The sequence below is a fragment of the Oncorhynchus masou genome, chromosome 29, assembly GCF_036934945.1.
Source record: "Oncorhynchus masou masou isolate Uvic2021 chromosome 29, UVic_Omas_1.1, whole genome shotgun sequence".
NCBI classification, from domain to species: domain Eukaryota; kingdom Metazoa; phylum Chordata; class Actinopteri; order Salmoniformes; family Salmonidae; genus Oncorhynchus; species Oncorhynchus masou.
The window spans coordinates 64,943,098-64,962,111 of NC_088240.1; the positions used below are offsets into that span (position 1 = coordinate 64,943,098).

The 19,014-nt window shown below is 44.8% G+C and overlaps 1 protein-coding gene across 2 annotated transcripts; it reads right to left on the bottom strand.

The window, feature by feature from the left end:
• Positions 1-483: 483 nt before the first annotated feature.
• Positions 484-18,804, bottom strand: LOC135520286 (calpain-7-like). 2 transcript variants are annotated; one of them, XM_064945712.1, is made up of 19 exons: positions 18,404-18,804; positions 17,971-18,079; positions 15,263-15,420; positions 14,829-14,896; positions 12,204-12,431; positions 11,845-11,931; positions 11,520-11,646; positions 11,021-11,200; positions 10,699-10,845; positions 10,285-10,391; positions 9,836-9,956; positions 9,090-9,334; positions 7,587-7,722; positions 7,408-7,483; positions 7,191-7,336; positions 6,119-6,181; positions 5,883-6,013; positions 3,952-4,044; positions 484-1,810 (listed from the first exon to the last, which is right to left on the bottom strand). In XM_064945712.1, the coding sequence occupies exons 1-19, from the start codon at positions 18,503-18,505 to the stop codon at positions 1,666-1,668; spliced, it is 2,469 nt and encodes an 822-aa protein (XP_064801784.1). In that variant the 5' UTR covers positions 18,506-18,804; the 3' UTR covers positions 484-1,665. The 2 variants fall into 2 exon arrangements, with proteins under 2 accessions (XP_064801784.1, XP_064801785.1); XM_064945713.1 differs by lacking the exons at positions 14,829-14,896; positions 15,263-15,420; positions 17,971-18,079; positions 18,404-18,804 and adding an exon at positions 13,278-13,402.
• Between the last annotated feature and the right edge of the window lie 210 nt (positions 18,805-19,014).

Below are 19,014 nucleotides of genomic sequence, written 5' to 3' on the forward strand. Positions count from 1 at the left end.
TTAACCACAGCAGAAAAGTAGCAGACTCGCGCTGGGATTCCCCACGTATAAGCCATGTGCTGCTGACTGTAGGGTTACAGGGTTCAGAATGTTAGCAGGTTTGGCATTAGCCACGGCTAAGCCAAGTGAAGATCTTTGGTGGCAAGGCAGCACAGAACGAGATTATAGGACCCTGTTCACACTAACAAAAGTTAAACTGGTTTTCAGATTTCTTAGCAGTATTTGTCAGTTGCCAAATCTGTCTCTGGAGTTAAATTCCTGCCTTTTACCTAGATACTTGTTTTGTTCGTTCTCTCTTTATTGCACTTCCTTCTCTCCTCTACCTCTCCAGATTCCTCCCTCAGGCCTGGTAGTTGGTCTCTCTGCCCTGTGATTCTCATTAGAGGTTGTGACCAGCTGCTGCCCACGCAACACGCTCTGTTTTCAAATGCTCTCAGACAGGAGAGGCCAGATCTTCACCAACACAGACAACACTTTTTCTGATTTCCTTCAATGCCATGTTTGAATACATCATTCCACATTTAGTGCAAGTTAAGCAAAATCATACAAGACTATTGCATTTGACATAAGTGGCAACAGCAGCAATTAGTTGCCCTTTTTAAACAGTCACTGGAGGGGGAAGAAAACAAATGTAATTCTACGTAAAGAAGAATGAAACGACAAAGAGCAGCCATTTTGCTAATGCAAAGGAAAGTCCATGCTTTCCTTTGTAAAAAATAAAGTATGTTTGAGGAGTGGGTCTTGTCCACAAGACTGTATAGCATTGACACTTCACAGTAATTGTCCCGAAAATGACAAAGCCACTAGCAGTCTTGCCTGTTTGACAAAATGTTAACAGAGAAGGAGAAACCACTGTGAAGTGTTCAAGTCCTTGCTGAAGCGTAAACAAGAGACAGAAGATTGGCGATACGTTTCAAATGTCGTTTTCCATGAGAGTACACACACACACACACACACACACACACACGCACACGCACACGCACACACGCACACGCACACGCAAAATTCCAGGAACTTATACATTCCTTGGTTTTCCCTAAATCCCAGTTGGAGGATTCCAGGAATTTGGAAAACCAGGGAATTTATTGAAAGTTCCTAGAATTTTGCAACCACACACACGTCCTGCATGCCTGTGTCACGCATCCTTAGAAATACCAAAGATTAGTCTTCATGCCTGTGTCACATTCCTGTGCAACAGAGAAATCCCTGTGGTGGTGAGGTCTCCTGAGAAAAAGACAGTAGCGGTTGCAGTTGAGAACATCACCCTTCGTTCTTGGTAAATACCAGCACTGCCTCGAGTACCTAGACTGGTGGTCAACAAGCACCAAGTAATTGAACATTGAAAATCATAAGGGCCATAGTTGTTGTGACATCATTTACTGTATCTGTCATTATGGCAAAGGAGGATGGAAGCGCCTCCAACATTAGCTCTGATAGTTTACATTGTTTGGTACATGTTCTTACACACCCCTCAGCACATAGAGGGCTAGTTTCCATACCAAAAACTTGTCCCTTTCCAAATACCCTTGATAATACAAATAAATCAGTCTCTTTTGGGTCCTCCTGCAGTCGTAACAAGTTCCACCCAGAGTTCAGGAAACAGTGAGTGTCCATGTTGTGAGCAAGTTATTCCTGGTGTCACACCGGAATCCTTCCCCCCTCTCCTTACTGGAGCTGGGAGACCTTTAGGGGCGTGGCGCTGCTGAAGTCCAGGAAGAAGGGTCCTTCCTGTTTGGGCAGGAAGGTGGTGGGGATGACGTTGTAGATGCCAGCGGGGACATGGTCCGCCTCCATGTAGCAGAAACCACACCTACAGAGAGCGAGAGAGGGAGCGCGCTGTTGTTACAAAGCAGTCCACCGCCATTCCTGGACATTTTCTGTTTCATATTTCATTACCCACAAATAAATGCATACAATGTGTTCAAGAGCTGATTATATGAATGATTTATAGAGATCATCTGTTATTGAATACGAATTTAACCTGCTTTAACCTCATCCACAGGATAATATTGCATAATCAACAATCATGGTCTAAATGTGAGGAAAATTTTATATCTTTACTTAAATTATTTCAAAATCATTTCTGACACACACAGTCTTTGCCAAAAGATCTAACTCAAAAGGCATTGCTTTGTGCAAATGTGCAGCGAGACTAATTTCAGTACACCCTCAACCTTTGAACCAGGCTAACTCAATTAGCATAGACATCGCAGAGGTCAGACACGAGGTCCTCAGATGTGACCTTTTGACCTGTGGGGAATGTATAGAATGTTCCCTCGGTGTTGTGACTGTAGCCACCACATTTAGGCAGCATGTCATCAGGTCATCAGAGTCTCAGCTTTGGAGAATCATGTGTCCCCAATATATGTTCCAACACTGAACTTTAACCTGTGCATAGCAGTTTATGATGGATGCATTAAAGCGGTCACCATGCCTCTGTTTTAGTAAAAAGGCCTGGAGAAATGTGACCACTTTCAAATTCATAGACGGAAAGGGGATACCTAGTCAGTTGAGCCGCGACTGCAAGGACTGACCATAGATGATATCAAAATGATAATTTCAACCATGTTGAGGCTATATAGTGTTTGTTTACATTTATGTTTACCAACATTGGAGTTAAACAAGCTCAGAGTTTCACAGTAGGAAAATGACACTCATACCCGGGTTGAAAATGGCCGACTTGGAACACAGTAGCTGTACAGTAACATACTATACATGAGGTCAGAGTCTCCGCGTCACAGCTCTGTATGGGTTTTGACTGAGCCGTCTGGAAGTTGAGCAACGTGCGCGACAAGAAGTTGCCCCCATTCGGTCCGCTAACTGGGCAAAACATTTTGTCGTCCGAGTGACGGAAATGCTGTAAATTAAGAGGACTTGATGTATTTTGAAAGATGAAACGCTGAGGATTATAATAAATACCTCTCGATGCCATACAAGCGAGCCAAACACGCCTGAGCCCAAATGTGCACTTCACATTACCATATGAAACTCATGTCATTGTGTCAACCTTTACGATCACTATGTTTGATGAACAGTTACAAGATGACATGGCGTTATAACCTGGGATGTCCTGAACACAATGAGCCTGTGTTTGTTTTTGGGCCTGCGGACTACACATTTGAATGCACTCATGACTCCATTCTATGCGCACCAAAATTACCATCTGCTTCTCTGAATTGGCTTGTGAAAGCCTACTGTAAAATCATATTTTTTAATTTAATGACGCCAACCTGACCCAGATTGGAATTTTATAATGGACCGTTTTTGGATTGCGTAAACAACAGTCATTTAAACAAAACAAATTAACAACAGTAATTGTGTGATGGCGGGGATACAGGGCTGTGTTCCAAACAACAACTACCAGTGCGCTTGCTCGGCACAGCTAGGAAAGCTCAAAAAAAGCACCTTGTAGTTGAAGACTCGTATTTTAGTCATAAAAGTGTATTGAAGTTACTTAGGAACTGTGTATACTTAGGAGAGGTGTGTGGCCACTTAAACACCAGCTTGACCTCTCACTCAAACTCTTGTCAATGTTCTGTCTTATGTTGGACCTACCCCAAACCATGAATATTCTTATCATGTTACTGAAGGAGTATTTTCAGATCTCGTTATCGTTAATACAATACACATCAAATCAACAGCAGAATGTTTGGATTCAGTCGTGTCTGGTGAACTGTTGTATCCTCAACTTTAGTCTAATTATTTTACCATAATCTCCAAACTGTTCCCTTTCAATTGCTACCATTGCTATGCATATGCTTTCCATATCTCTTCTGTAATAAATATTTCCATTTAGCCCCATCTATATATAGGCCAATTCCCACGAGTGTAAAGGGTTAACATTAGGATTGATACTGAACTCATCTGGAACTCAACACTATGTACTGTCCCTGAATACCTCTATACCCTGATAGACAAACACACCATCTCCTGTGAATCCTGGGTGAGTACCTGTAGTCTCCACTGTTCTTCTTCGGGAGGCCTGCAGGTCCTGGCTCTACTACAGTGGACACAGTCACCATCTCAAAGCCCACACTGTACTGCCTAGAGAGGGAGAGACCGAGACAAGATAACAACACCACAAGCAACCAGAACCTGCACTCTACTGCCTACAGACAGAGAGACAGATTTGAATTAGGAGCACCAGATTATCTATTAAAGATGACCCCCTACGGGATGACGTAAGGGAGTCGAGTAACACTGGAAACTGACTGTTAGTCTGTCTGGTCACATTTACACCTGGCAATCGTATTCTGTGACAGCTCAAATTTTCCAGATGTGCCATGACAAAGTCTCAATGGAGTCAGACTGTCAGACACAATGCAGACCATGCATATTATTTTGCATTGTAGTCATTTAGATTAGATTCAACTTTGTCATTGAACAAGTACAGTATAACTAAATACAGTTGGCATCTGACCAGAAGTGCAAATAAGGGTGCAAAAAATGTACAAGTAAAACAATGAAATACAATAAGTGGGATGTATGAAAGTGCAAGGAGGCATGCAACTGAAATACAGGGAGAGCAGCAATGAGGTCACCGAGGTAGGCATGTACAACTGAATAATGTCCTTTATACAGACTTTGCAAAGCAATGTCAGAGTCCAGAAGTACTGTGAAGAATACAAAGAGAGTAGTGCAACAAGGTCCCCGAGAGGCAGTACTAAGATGTGGGCGGGTGGATATGGCTGTTACAGTGTTCAGCAGGGTTACAGTAGCTGGAAAGAAACTGTTCTTGAGCCTGCTAGTGCGGGAACGTAGAGACCTGTACCACCTGCCTGATGGTAGAAGGGCACACAGTTTGTGGCATGGATGTGAAGGGTCCCTGAGGATGCCGCACGCCCTATGCAGACGCCGCTTGCGCTTGAGATCTATGATGGCAGGGAGCCTGACACCAGTGATGTGTAGGGCGGTTTTCACCACCCGTTGCAGGGCCTTCCGGTCGGCCAAGGAGCACCCGCCAAACCACACTGTGGCGCAGTTAATCAGAATGCTCTCGACCGTGCAGAGGTAAAAGTTCACCGGGATCATGGGAGACAGGCGGGCCTTCTTTAGCCTCCTCAAAAAGTATAGGCGCTGCTGTGCCTTTTTGACCAGGGTTGAGGTGTTGAGGGTCCAGGAGAGGTCCTTGAAGATGTAGACACCCAGGTATTTGAAGTTGGGCACACACTCCACCTCAGTGCCATCAATGAGAACTGGGGCGTGGCTACAGCTTTTAGACTTCCTGTAATCCACAATGAGCTCCTTGGTTTTCTTTGCATTGAGGGCCAGGTTGTTGTCAGCGCACCATGCAGCCAGGTGCTTGACCTCCTCCCTGTAGGCTGACTCGTCATTGTCACCGATCAGGCCTACCACCATGGTGTCGTCTGCGAACTTGATGGTGTTGGAACCGTGTACAGGAACACAGGTGAGGAGGGAGTACAGGAGGGGGCTCAGCACGCAGCCCTATGGCACACCGGTGTTCAGGGTTGAGGAGGTAAAATTGTCTAACCTGACAGACTGGGGTCTGTTGGTTAGGAAGTCCAAAGTCCAGTTACAGAGAGAGGGGCTGATCCCCAGGTCATGAAGTTTGATGACCAGCCTAGAGGGAATGACCATATTGAATCCTGAGCTAAAGTCTACGAACATCATTCTCACATATGTGTTGGTTTTATCCAGGTGGGTCAGGGCAGAGTGTAAAGCTGTGGAGAGTAAGTCCTTCTGCACTCACCTCGGATTAGAGAAGGTTTGACGGACAGGATGAACACTTGAGTATTAAAAGTGTTGTGTTACAAGAGGACATTAATTTTATATCCATCAATTGTGATTGAGCCATAGTGTCCCCACTGGGTGTAGTGCCCCCAGTGGTGTGGAGGGCCCCTGCAGGCCGCAGTGAGTCTTACCTGGAGCCTCGTAGCTCTATGAGCATGGGTCCTGGGCGCTCCAGGTTAAACTGGTAGATGGGGTTGTGCTTGTATGAGTCCTTGTAGTTCCCACAGCCCCCCGCACTCTGTCCTTTCCACTGGCCATTGATCTGCACAGGGAGAGAGAGGGGGCTTCAGCAATGTGAGATGGTGATTTTGTTATCATGCCAATAGAGAATGTGAACAACAAAGAGACAAGTGGAAGTAAATTTTACCCGTTTGGTATGAGTGAAGGGTGTTGGGATCTTGGAGAAGGAGAACTTGCATCCAGAGTAGACCTGTTGGAGGGAAACGTCTATTACACCGTTGGAACTGAATGAGCAGGGATGTGATCAGCACAACATAGAAACATCAGGAAGAAACTCCAGGAAGAAACTCCAGGAAGAATACTGGCCAGCTCTTATACAGATGGAAGAAATCATGTTCGTTCCGTACCTCACGAGAACTCTTCACTAATTCTCCAGATTATTTTTAAGGAAGTGAGAGTGCAGGAATTGATTTCACAGCCAGTTTGCTGCTTGTCAGTCAAGGCTAGAGATATTCCTCTGGTGATTGGCTTTTCTCTTTCATACTCAGAAAGACACACATGCAACTACTTTCAGGGTTTCTTCTCTTCTACAGAGGCCAAACATGTTGCTTTTGTGAGACATCAGATAACAGCTCCTCAAAGACTTCAGATCAGTTGGCAAGGGGAGTTTATGAAATATAAATGAGCAAAACAAGGTTTGGGTCACATACTCACACACAAAACATAAAACCTTTTACTCATATACAAACCAACAGAAAGTCTATCTCCATCGCTCTGTCACACACAGCAATTAATTGCAGACAAACTCACAAGCTCTCTTTCAACTGATTTCACAGTTCTGCAAGTGGGTTCTGACACAGAAATGTTTCTAATGAAATAATTAGCACACGGTTAATTTATGACTCAATCTGCATGGATATGAACACACACTCACAGACTTGAGGACAAAGGAGGCTGCTTCATGTTTCAGAATGTAGAATTATACAACTCAGATCTAGCTTTCTATTCCTTGTGTGTACGGTGTATGTACATACACTTCACACTCACCAAGTGGAACAAGACACTTTCCTCTTTTCTCGCTCTTCATCTCATCTTCCTCTTCTTCTTCGCCCCCACCATCCCACTCTCTTTTCTCAGGCTCTATTGTGAGGTGCTTGAGGCATCTACACTTCTGCACTGCAGTACAACAGGATGTTTACCTGCCAGCGACAGATCTGACACTCAGGAGATGTACCTGACATAATGTGTGTGTGCCTTACCCTCAGGGTGTAGTTGATGGTGTTCTGCTTCTCGTACTGTGACACCACCAGTGTGAATGTGTGTGTTCCAGTGCTGGTTAGTCTCATCTTGGTCAGGTAGTGGGGGCTGTTGATCCTGATCCCATCTATGTAGGGGGGAGGGTCCGCTGAGGAGGAACATACGAGACAGTCAGAGGAAACACACACACACACACACACACTTCCATGAGAAACTCACCAGGGTAGTAAACTTTCTTTCCCTCTGTCTTGTAAACCACCAAGGTGATGAACTCCCTGTTTTGTGCAAAGTCGTCCTGAACATCAAAAGGACAACAGAGTGATTATTGTTTCTATGGGAGAAAATGAGACATTGTCTGATACTGTGTGGTGGTGAACAGCCAGACAGACGGTGTGCACCTTGTCAGTGATGTGTCTGGTCAGCAGCACCCAGACAGCAGTGCCCCCTGCAGGACAGGTCACCTCCAGCCGGTACTGAGGGTTGTTGGCCAGGCTGTAGGCATCCTTCACCGGGCCCTGCTTCCCATCCCAGCTACTGCAGGGACACACACAACCAGAAATATACTTCACATATCATACACGTGTATTTTTTTTTACACATACAGTGCATTCGGAAAGTATTCAGACCGCTTGACTTACTCTAAAATTGATTAAATAAAAATAAATCCTCAATCTATACACAATACCACATACTGACAAAGCAAAAACAGGTTTTTAGAATGTTTTGCAAATAAACTGAAATACCTTATTTACATAAGTATTTAGAACATTTGCTATGAGACTCGAAATTGAGCTCAGGTGCGTCCCATTTCCATTGATCATCCTTAAGATGTTTTTACAACTTGGAGTCCACATGTGGTAAATGTAATTGATTGAAAATGAAAAGGCACACACCTGTCTATAAGGTCCCACAGTTGACAGGGTATGTCAGAGCAAAAACCAAGCAATGAGGTCAAAGGAATTGTCCGTAGAGCTCTGAGACAGGATTTTGTTGAGGCACAGATATGGGGAAGGGTGCCAGAAAATGTCTGCAGCATTGAACACAGTGGCCTCCATCATTCTTAAATGGAAGAAGTTTGGAACCACCAAGTCTCTTCCTAGAGCTGGACGCCTGGCCAAACTGAGCAATCAGAGGAGAAGGGCCTTGGTCAGGGAGGTGACCCAGAAGCTCCAGAGTTCTTTCTGTGGAGATGGGAGAACCATCCAGAAGGACAACCATCTTCTGCAGCACTCCACCAATCAGGCCTTTATGGTAAAGTGGCCAGACGGAAGACCCTTCTCAGTAAAAGGCACATGACAGTTCGCTTGGAGTTTGCCAAAAGGCACCTAAAGGATTCAGACCATGAGAAACAAAAATTCTCTGGTCTGATGAAACCAAAATTGAACTCTTTGGCCTGAATGCCAAGCGTCACGCCTAGAGGACACCTGGCACCATCCTTACTGTGAAGCATGGTGTCTTCGGGACCGGTCTCTGAACGTCCTTAGGTGGCCCAGCCAGAGCCAGAACCTGATCGAACATCTCTGGGGAGACCTGAAAAAGCTGTGCAGCAACGCTCCCCATCCAACCTGACAGAGCTTGAGAGGATCTGCAGAGAAGAATGGGAGAAACTCCCCAAATACAGGTGTGACAAGCTTGTAGCGTCATACCCAAGAAGACTCAAGGCTGTAATCGCTGCCAAAGGTGCTTCAACAAAGTACTGAGTAAAGGGTCTGAATACTTATGTAAATGTCATAATTCCAGTTTTTATTTGTAATACATTTGCTAAAATTTCTAAAAACCTGTTTTTCGTCAATGTGGAAAAAGTCAAGGGGTCTGAATACTTTCCGAATGCACTGTATAGTAGGTATTTATAGGTATAGTAGACCCTTGTGGGAGATATAAGAGGGCTGTTGTTGACTGACCTGTGGATACAGGAAGACTCTCTGAACAGGGCAGGGCTCCAGCTCAGGTAGATGACATCATAGTACTGGCACAGGTCCTCAAACGTGATCCAGAACACACCGTTATCAAACTTCTGTGCAGTCTTGGGGTCAAAGTTGAGGTATTTGAGAAGTTCTGGGGTCCAGTTTTTCTCGTCCCGTTCACTGAAGCGACCTTTCCACCTCAGGTGGCTCCACGGGTTCTTCAGCTGCAGGAACCGCTTCCCCTGAGAGCCAGATCAAATGGCACAGAAGCTTAGCATGCAGGCAGAACACTATTAGAGTAACAAAGTTCTGCAGGCTCTAGTTTTGTCTTATCTTGATTATTGTCCAGTCGTGTGGTCCAGTGCTGTAAAGAAAGACCTAGTTAAGCTGCAGCTGACCCAGAACAGAACGACACGCTTCGCTCTTCATTGTAATCAGAGGGATGATATAAATACTATGCATACAATATTATATAGAGTGATTATTACATGGAACTCCATTCCATCTCATATTGCTCAAATAAACAGCAAACCTGGTTTCAAAAAACAGCTTAAGCCACACCTCTCCCCTATTTGACCTAGATGTGTGTATGTATTGATATGTAGGCTACGTGTGCCTTTAAAAAAATGTTTTATGTAGTTCTGCCCTTGAGCTGTTCTTGTCTATTAATGTTCTGTATTGTCATGCTAACAAGCTACTGTAACAACCATGAGTGGTTATGCTAAGTTAACACTAACACTTACTTTGTGCTCCCGGATATCCAGGACAGCGTAGGCATGCGTTGGCACAAGGCCCCACCTCTCGCCCTCCTCCTCTGTCATCACCCCCGTTGCTGTGGTGATTAAGACGTCGCCCCGGTGAAACCTGTCATGAGAGGAGAGGGGATGTAAGAGTAGTAGGTCAGCTATCTTGGCTAGGAGACAAAACTCTGTGGTATTGATAATCATGTCTATTACCATCTGGCAGCAAAGGTAATCATGAAAAATTACTACCTGACTGGTGGATGGATTAGTGGCATTACTCAGTGTGTGTGTGTATCTTTTTACAAATGTAATATGATTTGTGGATTCAAATAAAGTATTTCAAATGTGTAAGAATCTGTGAGTCATATCTCTTGGTGTGTACTGTATGTGTGTGAATTCTACAGAGCAGATGGACTATGTAGGCCCGTGTTTGTGTCTGCATGTCTCACCTCTGGTAGAGCATGCGGAAGGTGTCGTCCTTGATGAATGACTGATTGTCTGAATGCATGGCGATACGCTCTGGGATCCAGCCAGTGAGCGCGTGCAGATCGATGTTCTACAATACAATAAGACAGAACGGATAGAGATCACACTTTAGAGAACATAAATAACAAGGTGGAGAACAGAGCCAACTGTCCAATCACGCACAATTGATGAAATGTGGAATTTAGCCCAAGCCGTGAATTTGAGGGAACTCTTGTTAGCTCTGAAACATTCTCCAAAGTGAAACATTCGCTTCCCTCATATCAGTTCAGTAGGAGACAAGGAGATGTAGCCAAAGCAGATAATTGAGTTGCACGTTTGGCTATTGGACAGAGCCCAGTGCAAAAGGGGTAGTACATTCACAGAGGGAACTCCCTCACCGAGTTCGAGCCGGGGAAGTCGTAGCCTCCCATGACCTTCATGTAGGCCTTCTCTATGAGGGAGACCCACAGCTCGTTCCTGTTGCTGGAGTAGGAACACAGCAGCTCTCCATTCTGACCACATGGCAGGAAGTCGTCTATAATGACCTGCAGGAAACATGAGGGGGAACACTTACAACAATACAACCCATTGGTAGACACTGTCAGCGACATGGCAGCTTTACAGTGACAGTCTAGTCATTTAGAGAGTGAGGTTTGCTAGCTTATCTCACAATGACATTGAGCACCAGGGAACCAGTTCCCAGGTTTTGCAGTGTGTTACCTTCCTGGGCACACCGTTGATGTGAAGCTTCACCATGTACTTCCCACAGGGGTTATACTCTGGCTCCCCGCGCCGGTTCTGGGGGTAGATGATGCTGGTGATGAGCTTCTTGTTGTAGCGTCGCTCATAGGCAGCGCTGATGGCTAACGACGCCACGAACGAGCAGTCAGACACCACTGTCTAACGGGAGAGAGTAGGTGATCAACAATAAGAGTATGAGACTGACATCCGACCACCAGGATGGGAGGTGAATCTGCCAGTTTTATCCATCACATTGACAGGTATTCAGTATAGAGCAGATTGTCTATAAAGTAGGTAGGTTTTCTCAGACAAAACATACGTACAAGTGGCGCCATCTGATGTTGAGTCAATTCCAATACAACTCATATAGCTACTGCACTCTTAGTGGTCTACACCTTAAATAATTCTGTATTTTACAGGGTACGTTTTGGTCTTGATTATTGATATTGAATATTGACGGCTGTGTGTGTGGCCGGACCTGTTTGATGCTGAAGCTGGATACAGATAAGATCATGGTGGGGTTATTGCAGATCTCGTCCGGGCGAACCCAGCGGGAGAAGATGGTTCTCTGCTTGGGAGACAGGGCCAGCTTGCCTAGTTTGTCCCTGGGAAACATCCAGAGAATAAAAAGTCTGATGTTAATCACTAATTAATAATTGATGCAATCAAGCGGCACTCCATCTAGTATCTGCTTTCAGATGGAAATTGGTTGTCAGTAGAAATGTATTATGTGTGTAATCTACAATCTGTACACCCACTTACTAAGGAACTTTTTTTACTCAGCCAAGAATATCCTGACTTACGAGAATGGAACAGGAAAGGCAAATCTCTCCTTCAGGTCCACACTCATGAAGGGGACGAAGGGTATGCCGTTGATCTTGGATGTGCTCCTATTTGAAAAGGAGGAGAATCAGGAGAAATGTAACATGTGTAACTTACCCAGTAGGTGGAAATGTAGATGAGAGTCAAACCTGAACCTTCACCAAACAAAGGTGTGTCACTAGCTAACCTTTAGAAAAACCAGTCACACACTGGCATTATGCTCCTAGGGAAATGGGGATGATTATGGAACCACAGATCATTGCTTCTTGGGTGCCTAAACGCAATGTGTTGACCATGTTCTTTGATTCTCCAGAGTCCAGATAGATCCCAGCCTGCTCACCTGAGCACCTTGATCTCTTCTGAGGTGTAGCGCTGACCCTGAGGCTCGCTGGACTGGACGGGCCTGACTGGCTGGGGACGGTTCTGGAGGGAGAAGTCAGGTCCAAGGGGGAAGAACTGTCTGACGGGGCAAGGCCCCCCACTAGGTTTGGCCCCTGGGGGCCCTGGCCTGTCCTGTGGCGACTGAGCTAAGGGACTGGCGGACTGGGACTCCTTCAGCCCCTCCGCCCTGGAGAGAAACAAAGTGCTTGGTTGGTTGGTCGGTCGGGTTAGTGTTCCTTGATCATTTACGGCGCATTCGGAAAGTATTCAGACCCCTTGACTTTTTCCACATTTTGTTAAGTTACAGCCTTATTCTAAAATGGATTTGAAAAATACTGTTACATTCCCCAGTTTCTGTGTTGTGGTTTTGTTTGTATATTTGTGTTTCAGCTCTGACGAAGGTCGATACGTAAGCTTATTAAAGATCAGTGATACTACCAAGAGCAGTGTGAGGTTTCCTTTTTCCTTCATCTTGTTCAAATATTGCTATGCACCTGCAAAGAGATGGCTCAGATGTGCGAGTGCCTTTTGAATTATGCTTGTGTTTCAGGAAATGGCTTCCCCCAAGCAGCTGATTGGAGCTGTACCCGCCCTCTCGTCAGAGGATAGTGCTGTATATCATCACAGACTCCTTCTAAAGCTCTAAAACCCCGTGTTCCTTTGTTAAGAGAGAGCTGATGGTTATGTCCTGTGTTGGTTGTTGCTGAGAAACAGGTTTTTGTTAAGTATTTTGTTGCCGCTGATCTGAGGTATGTGTGTGTCAATAGGACGCAGTGTTTTTGATTCTTGAAGTTGTTTACTTACGTTTGTATTATTCTGTTTAATTTGTTCCCAGGGGGGAAGGGGAAGGCCCCTAGGGTGCGCTTAAGCAAGAGGCCTGCGGTCATACATACACCTGTAGTATTTACTGTCTATGCACACTAGGTATGACCTAGGCAGACCACCCCCTGTATTTTGGTTAGCGCACCAGGTGATGCTAGTTAGGTAAGTAGTGGGTAGGTAGGAGAGGGGGGGCTCGTTAACTTTTACTTACTTTGCTTTCGTCCAGCCTCTTTTTCCCCAAATTACCGTGTGACGGAATAAATTCCCTGTAAACGGTAAGCTCTCTGCCTTTGTCATCCTTACTCGCACCTACAATCCAATTCATCTTTCACGCCACCGGGAGTTGTTGTAGCAGGGTGTTGCGTTCCCTCTTCCTAGAGGTGTATGTAACAAATACGTATCAATTTACTCACAAAACCCCATAAAGACAAAGCAAAGCAAAAACAGTTTTTTTTAGACAACGCAAATATCACATTAACATAAGTATTCAGACCCTCTACTGAGTACTTTGTTAAAGCACCTGTGGCAGCAATCACAGCCTTGAGTCTTCTTGGGTATGATGCTACAAGCATGGCACATCTGTATTTGGGGAGTTTCAACCCATTCTCTGCAAATCTTCTCAAGCTCTGTCAGGTTGGATGGGGAGCATCGCTGCACAGCTATTTTCAGGTCTCTCCAGAGATGGCTCTGACTGGGCCACTCAAGGGCATTCAGAGACTTGTCCCGGCTGTGTGCTTAGGGTCATTGTCCTGTTTGAAGGTGAATCTTCGGCCCAGTCTGAGGCCTGAGCTCTCTGGAGCAGGTTTTCATCAAGGATCTCTCTGTACTTTGATCTGTTCATCTTTCCCTCGATCCTGACTAGTCTCCCAGTCCCTGCCACTGAAAAACATCCCCACACTATGATGCTGCCACCCCCATGCTTTACTGTAGGTGCCTTTTGGCAAACTCCAAGCAGTCCATTATGTGCCTTTTACTGAGGAGTGGCTTCCGTCTGGCCAGTCTACCATAAAGGCCTGATTGGTGGAGAGCTACAGAGATGGATGTCCTTCTGGAAGGTTCTCCCATCTCCACACAGGAACTCTGTCAGTGTGACCATTGGGTTCTCGGTCACCTCCCTGACCAAGGCCCTCCTCCCCCGATTGCTCATTTTGGCTAGGCGGCCAGCTCTAGGAAGAGTCTTGGTGGTTCCAAACGTCTTCCATTTAAAAATGATGGAGGCAACCGTGTTCTTGGGGGCTTTCAATTCTGCCGACATTGAAAGCTTTGACACAATCCTGTCTTGGAGCTCAACGGACAATTACGTCAACCTTATGGCTTGGTTTTTTCTCTGACATGCACTGTCAACTGTGGGACTTTATATAGACAGCTGTGTGCCTTTCCAAATCATGTCCAATCAATTGAAAATACCACAGGTGGACTCCAAGTTTTAGAAACATCTCAAGGATGATCCACGGCAACAGGATGCACCTGAGCTCAATTTCAAGTCTCACAGCAAAGGGTCTGAATACTTATGTAAATAAGTTCTGTTTTTTTTTATTTCTAATACATTTGTAAAAATGTCTAAACCTGTTTCACTTTGTCATTATGGGGCATTGTGTGTAGATTGATGAAAATATGTATTTAATCCACTTAAAAACAAGGCTGTAAAGTAACAAAATGTGGAAAAAGTCAAGGGTCTGAATACTTTCCGAATGCACTGTATACAACACTAGAAATGTAGAAATATTACACTATAGAGAGGAGGGGAGAGTGACCTCCCTACCTATCGAGGGCCTGACGAGCCAGCTGCTTCAGTTTGCCTTGCAGCCCCTGGTCTGTCGTATCATGAGACTGTGAGAAAAGAAAGAGAAAGTGGGAGAAAAGGAGTGAGGGGGGGGGGGTTACACTTGACACACATTATGTACCCTAGAGACTAGGTCAAGAGGGATGTCAATACATACAATGAAGGATAGTGGGGCATCAGTCTGTCCATGGCCTAATCCAAATAAACAGTTCTTATACCTGTTCCTGACTACACCTCCATTGGACCTGGTGATGACCCAGGAATTACCATCCTGTATAAATGTCTAATACAGTGGTCTGAATAGCAGAGAGTATAGCTAATTTTGTTGTTTTGCTCAATACAAGAGCTTTGGTGCCTCTGTAGTCTCCTAGTGGGCCTAAAAGATGCCTGGGTCTTTCCTAAGCAGCCCCTACCGTCTGGATGCAGAGTTCCACGGCCTGTGTGTAGAGCTCGATGGCCTCGTCCCCATTGCCCTTCTCATCCTCCTCAAAGGCCTGGGTGACCAGGAAGTGGGCCCGCTCCAGATCCACCTGCTGCTTGCTCTTCAGAGGATCGCTACTTTGAGCTTGAACTGCATGGGGTCAAAGGCAAGTAGGACACAACGGAACATTAAAAATATAGATATTTTCACATACACTGGATAGGTGCAGACAAATGTTGTTGTTTTCCAGCCATACTAGTACGGCGCCCCTGGAGCAAATTAGGGTTAAGTGCATTGCTCAAGGGCACCGACCGATTTTTCACCTTGCCAGCTCAGGTATTCAAACCAGCAACCTTTAGGTTACTGGCCCAACGCTACAACCGCTAGGATATCCTGAATGAGAGGCTGACTATGAAAATAACAACTGGATGAGGGAAAAACGAGGTGTTATATATTTGAGGTGATGTGGACATGTTAGGATAGCTACTGCCAACTACAGCATTGAGAAACACTGGAAACAATGAAAGAGGTTTCCTCTACCCAAATAAGGCTAGTGCCTCATATCAACTTGAATACAGTAACATGACCCTCTTGAGCGACAGGGATATTAAAAAAGGCTTCTATGCCCGGGAAACCGTATAGTATGAACCTGAGTCACACCCATCTCCAACTTAACGGGACATACCCACACACCCTTGGTTGCTTTTATGTATTTTGCTTTTGGTGCTATTGCTCTGTCTGCTATGTGTTGCTTGTCCTATGTTGCTCTGCATGTGCTCACTGTTTGTCTGTATTGTTATGGTAATTGTTGTTTTTAATAGCCTGCACAGAGACTGCGGTTGAAAATTTGCCGGCTGGCTAAAACCGGCGCTTTTACTGAAACGTTCATTAATGTGCACTGTCCCTATAAAGATAAACTCAATCTGTGGGACAGTTTCATAAACACAAGCAAAGGCCCTCACATCTCACACTCAAAGTGAAGTGTAAGCTGTTCCGTAGGTCATGGAAAGAATGACTCAGAAGGAAACTCACTAAGTTTACTGTGACCCAACATTAGATAGGCTAAGGACTAGATATGGTGCATTCAGAAAGTATTCAGACCCTTTGACTTTTCCACATGTTGTTACATTACAGCCTTATTCTAAAATATATTAACTAGTTTTTTCCTTCTCAATCTACACACAATACCCCATAATGACAAAGCACAAATAGGTTGACATTTTTACAAATGTATAAAAACAAAAAAATTGAAATATGACATTTACGTAAGTATTCAGACCCTTTACTCTACTTTGTCTAAGCACATTTGGCAGCGATTACAGCCTCAAGTCTTCTTGGGACACCTGTATTTGGGGAGTTTCTCCCATTCTTCCCTGCAGATCCTCTCAAGCTCTGTCAGGTTGGATGGGGAGCGTCGCTGCACAGCTATTTTCAGGTCTCTCCAGAGATGGCTCTGGCTGGGCCACTCAAGGACATTCAGAGGCTTGTCCCGAAGCCACTCCTGCATTGTCTTAGCTGTGTGCTTAGGGTCATTGTCCTGTTTGAAGGTGAACCTTCGCCCCAGTCTGAGATCCTGAGCTCTCTGGAGCAGGTTTTCATCAAGGAGTTATCATCTTTCCCTCAATCCTGACTAGTCTCCCAGTCCCTGCTGCTGAAAAACATCCCCACAGCATGATGCTGCCACCACACTTCACAGTAGGGATGGTATTGGCCAGGTGATGAGTGGTGCTTAGTTTCCTCCAGACGTGACACTTGGCATTCAGGTCAAAGAGTTCAATCTTGGTTTCATCAGGCCAGAGAATCTTGTTTCTCATGGTCAGAGTACTTTAGGTGCCTTTGGCAAACTCCAAGCAGGCTGTTTTTTGCCTTTTACTGAGAAGTGGCTTCTGCCTGGCCACTCTACCATAAAGGCCTGATTGGTGGAGTGCTGCAGAGATGGTTGTCCTTCTGGATGGTTCTCCCATCTCCACAGAAAGAACTCTGGAGCTTCCTGGTCACCTCCCGAACCAAGGCCCTTCTCCCCTGATTGCTCAGTTTGGCTGGGTGGCCAGCTCTAGGAAGTATTGGTGGCTCCAAAAGTCTTCAATTTAAGAATGATGGAGGCCACTGTGTTCTTCGGGACCTTCAATAATGCAGAAATGTGTCCCCAGATCTGTGCTTCGACACAATCCTGTCTCAGTTTTTGCTCTGACATGCACTGTCAACTGTTGGACCTTATATAGACAGGTGTGTGCCTTTCCAAATCATGTCCAATCAATTAAATTTACCACAGGTGGACTCCAAGTCGTAGAAACATCTCAATGTTGATCAAGGGAAACAGGTTGCACCTGAGCTCAATTTCGAGTCTCATTGCAAAGGGTCTGAATACTTATATAAACAAGCTATTTCTGTTGTTTTTTTTATATACATTTGCAAACACTTCTAAAAACCTGTTTTTGCTTTGTCATTATAGGGTATTGTGTGTACATTGATGAGGAAAAAATGTATTTAATTAATTTTAGAATAAGGCTGTACCGTAACAAAATGTGGGAAAAAAATCAAGGGGTCTGAATACTTTCCAAATCCACTGTAGGCTACTCACTGATATGCTTTGTGAATACGGGCCCAAGCATTCTGGATGGAGTATGAGAGTGAACGAAGTTGGATCAGAAGTGGTTATGGAGGATCACCACTTTCCCTACACTGTTGAGGTGGACTCACCAGCATTGTGCAGGGCCTGAACCCGGTCCAGGTACTCATTGACTTTATCCTGGATGCCCTCCAGTTTAGACCCTGCCATGCCGGCGTAGATCAGGGCTTGTGCCGCCTCCTAATATCACATACAACACCGACATTATTGCTCTCAAAATGACAAATAAATTTTCATGTAGAAAAATACAAGAGTGTCTTAACCATGGGTCAAGTACCACTACAATAGTAACTAACCCTATATTATTTGAGCTTCTGGATACACCTTAAAGACTGAATACATACCGTTTGTAACACTGGGATGCCACTTCTAAAGGCTAAAAGTGCATCAGTGATCAAGTAGTTTATTCCACAAAGGTGACCATAAGATGCAGGTGAAAGTAAAAGCCAATGTGGAGTGCGGCAAATTATTCCACAACATCCATTTCAGAGTCCTTATCGTTACCTTATAATAGAAGACAGCCTCGTTGTATTTTCCATTCTGGTCGCAGATGACAGCAGTTTTAGCAAATTTAACTGCATCGTGCTCCAGTGCCGTGCAATCCATTTTGTTCTAACGTTTTTTCATACAGCCTGGAAAATATGACTGTCCCTGTCATTCATAACTAACGTTAACTAGCTAGCGGCATTAGCTCGCAAGCCCAACTTGACAGAACGTTAGACAGCTAAATCAAAGCAATGAGTTATAGTTCCAAAATATGGCTTTTTAAAATAAGATCATAAAATGAATGGAATACAAACAACCACCTTGACAATATCCGTAAAACATTATGATATACAGCTAGCAAGTAGACGAGCTACTTTCTGCTCGATAACAACAACAACAAGTGATTTCCAAGATTTAGCTTCCGGGTAGCTCCAATGATGACGAGAGCTTTTACCCTCCAATCCAGTTGGTGGCAGTATTGCGCCATTGATTGATGTAAATCTCCAGTCCACATTGAAGAGTATTCATGATCGAAACATAACAGTACATACAACTCGACGTGCATCACATGTTCATCGTGAGTTTTACGCACATTGGCGTTGTTAACTCATGTTTTGACTGTGTCCCTC

Excerpts from the sequence above, each read along its gene's own strand:
- LOC135520286 (XM_064945712.1), bottom strand. The coding sequence starts at position 18,505 with ATGGATTGCACGGCACTGGAGCACGATGCAGTTAAATTTGCTAAAACT. Across the intron at positions 7,723-9,089 it reads GAGTCTTCCTGTATCCACAG|TAGCTGGGATGGGAAGCAGG; the intron begins GTCAGTCAACAA and ends GTGTCCCTGCAG. Across the intron at positions 6,182-7,190 it reads CCATCAACTACACCCTGAGG|GTCTACTCTGGATGCAAGTT; the intron begins GTAAGGCACACA and ends TCCCTCCAACAG.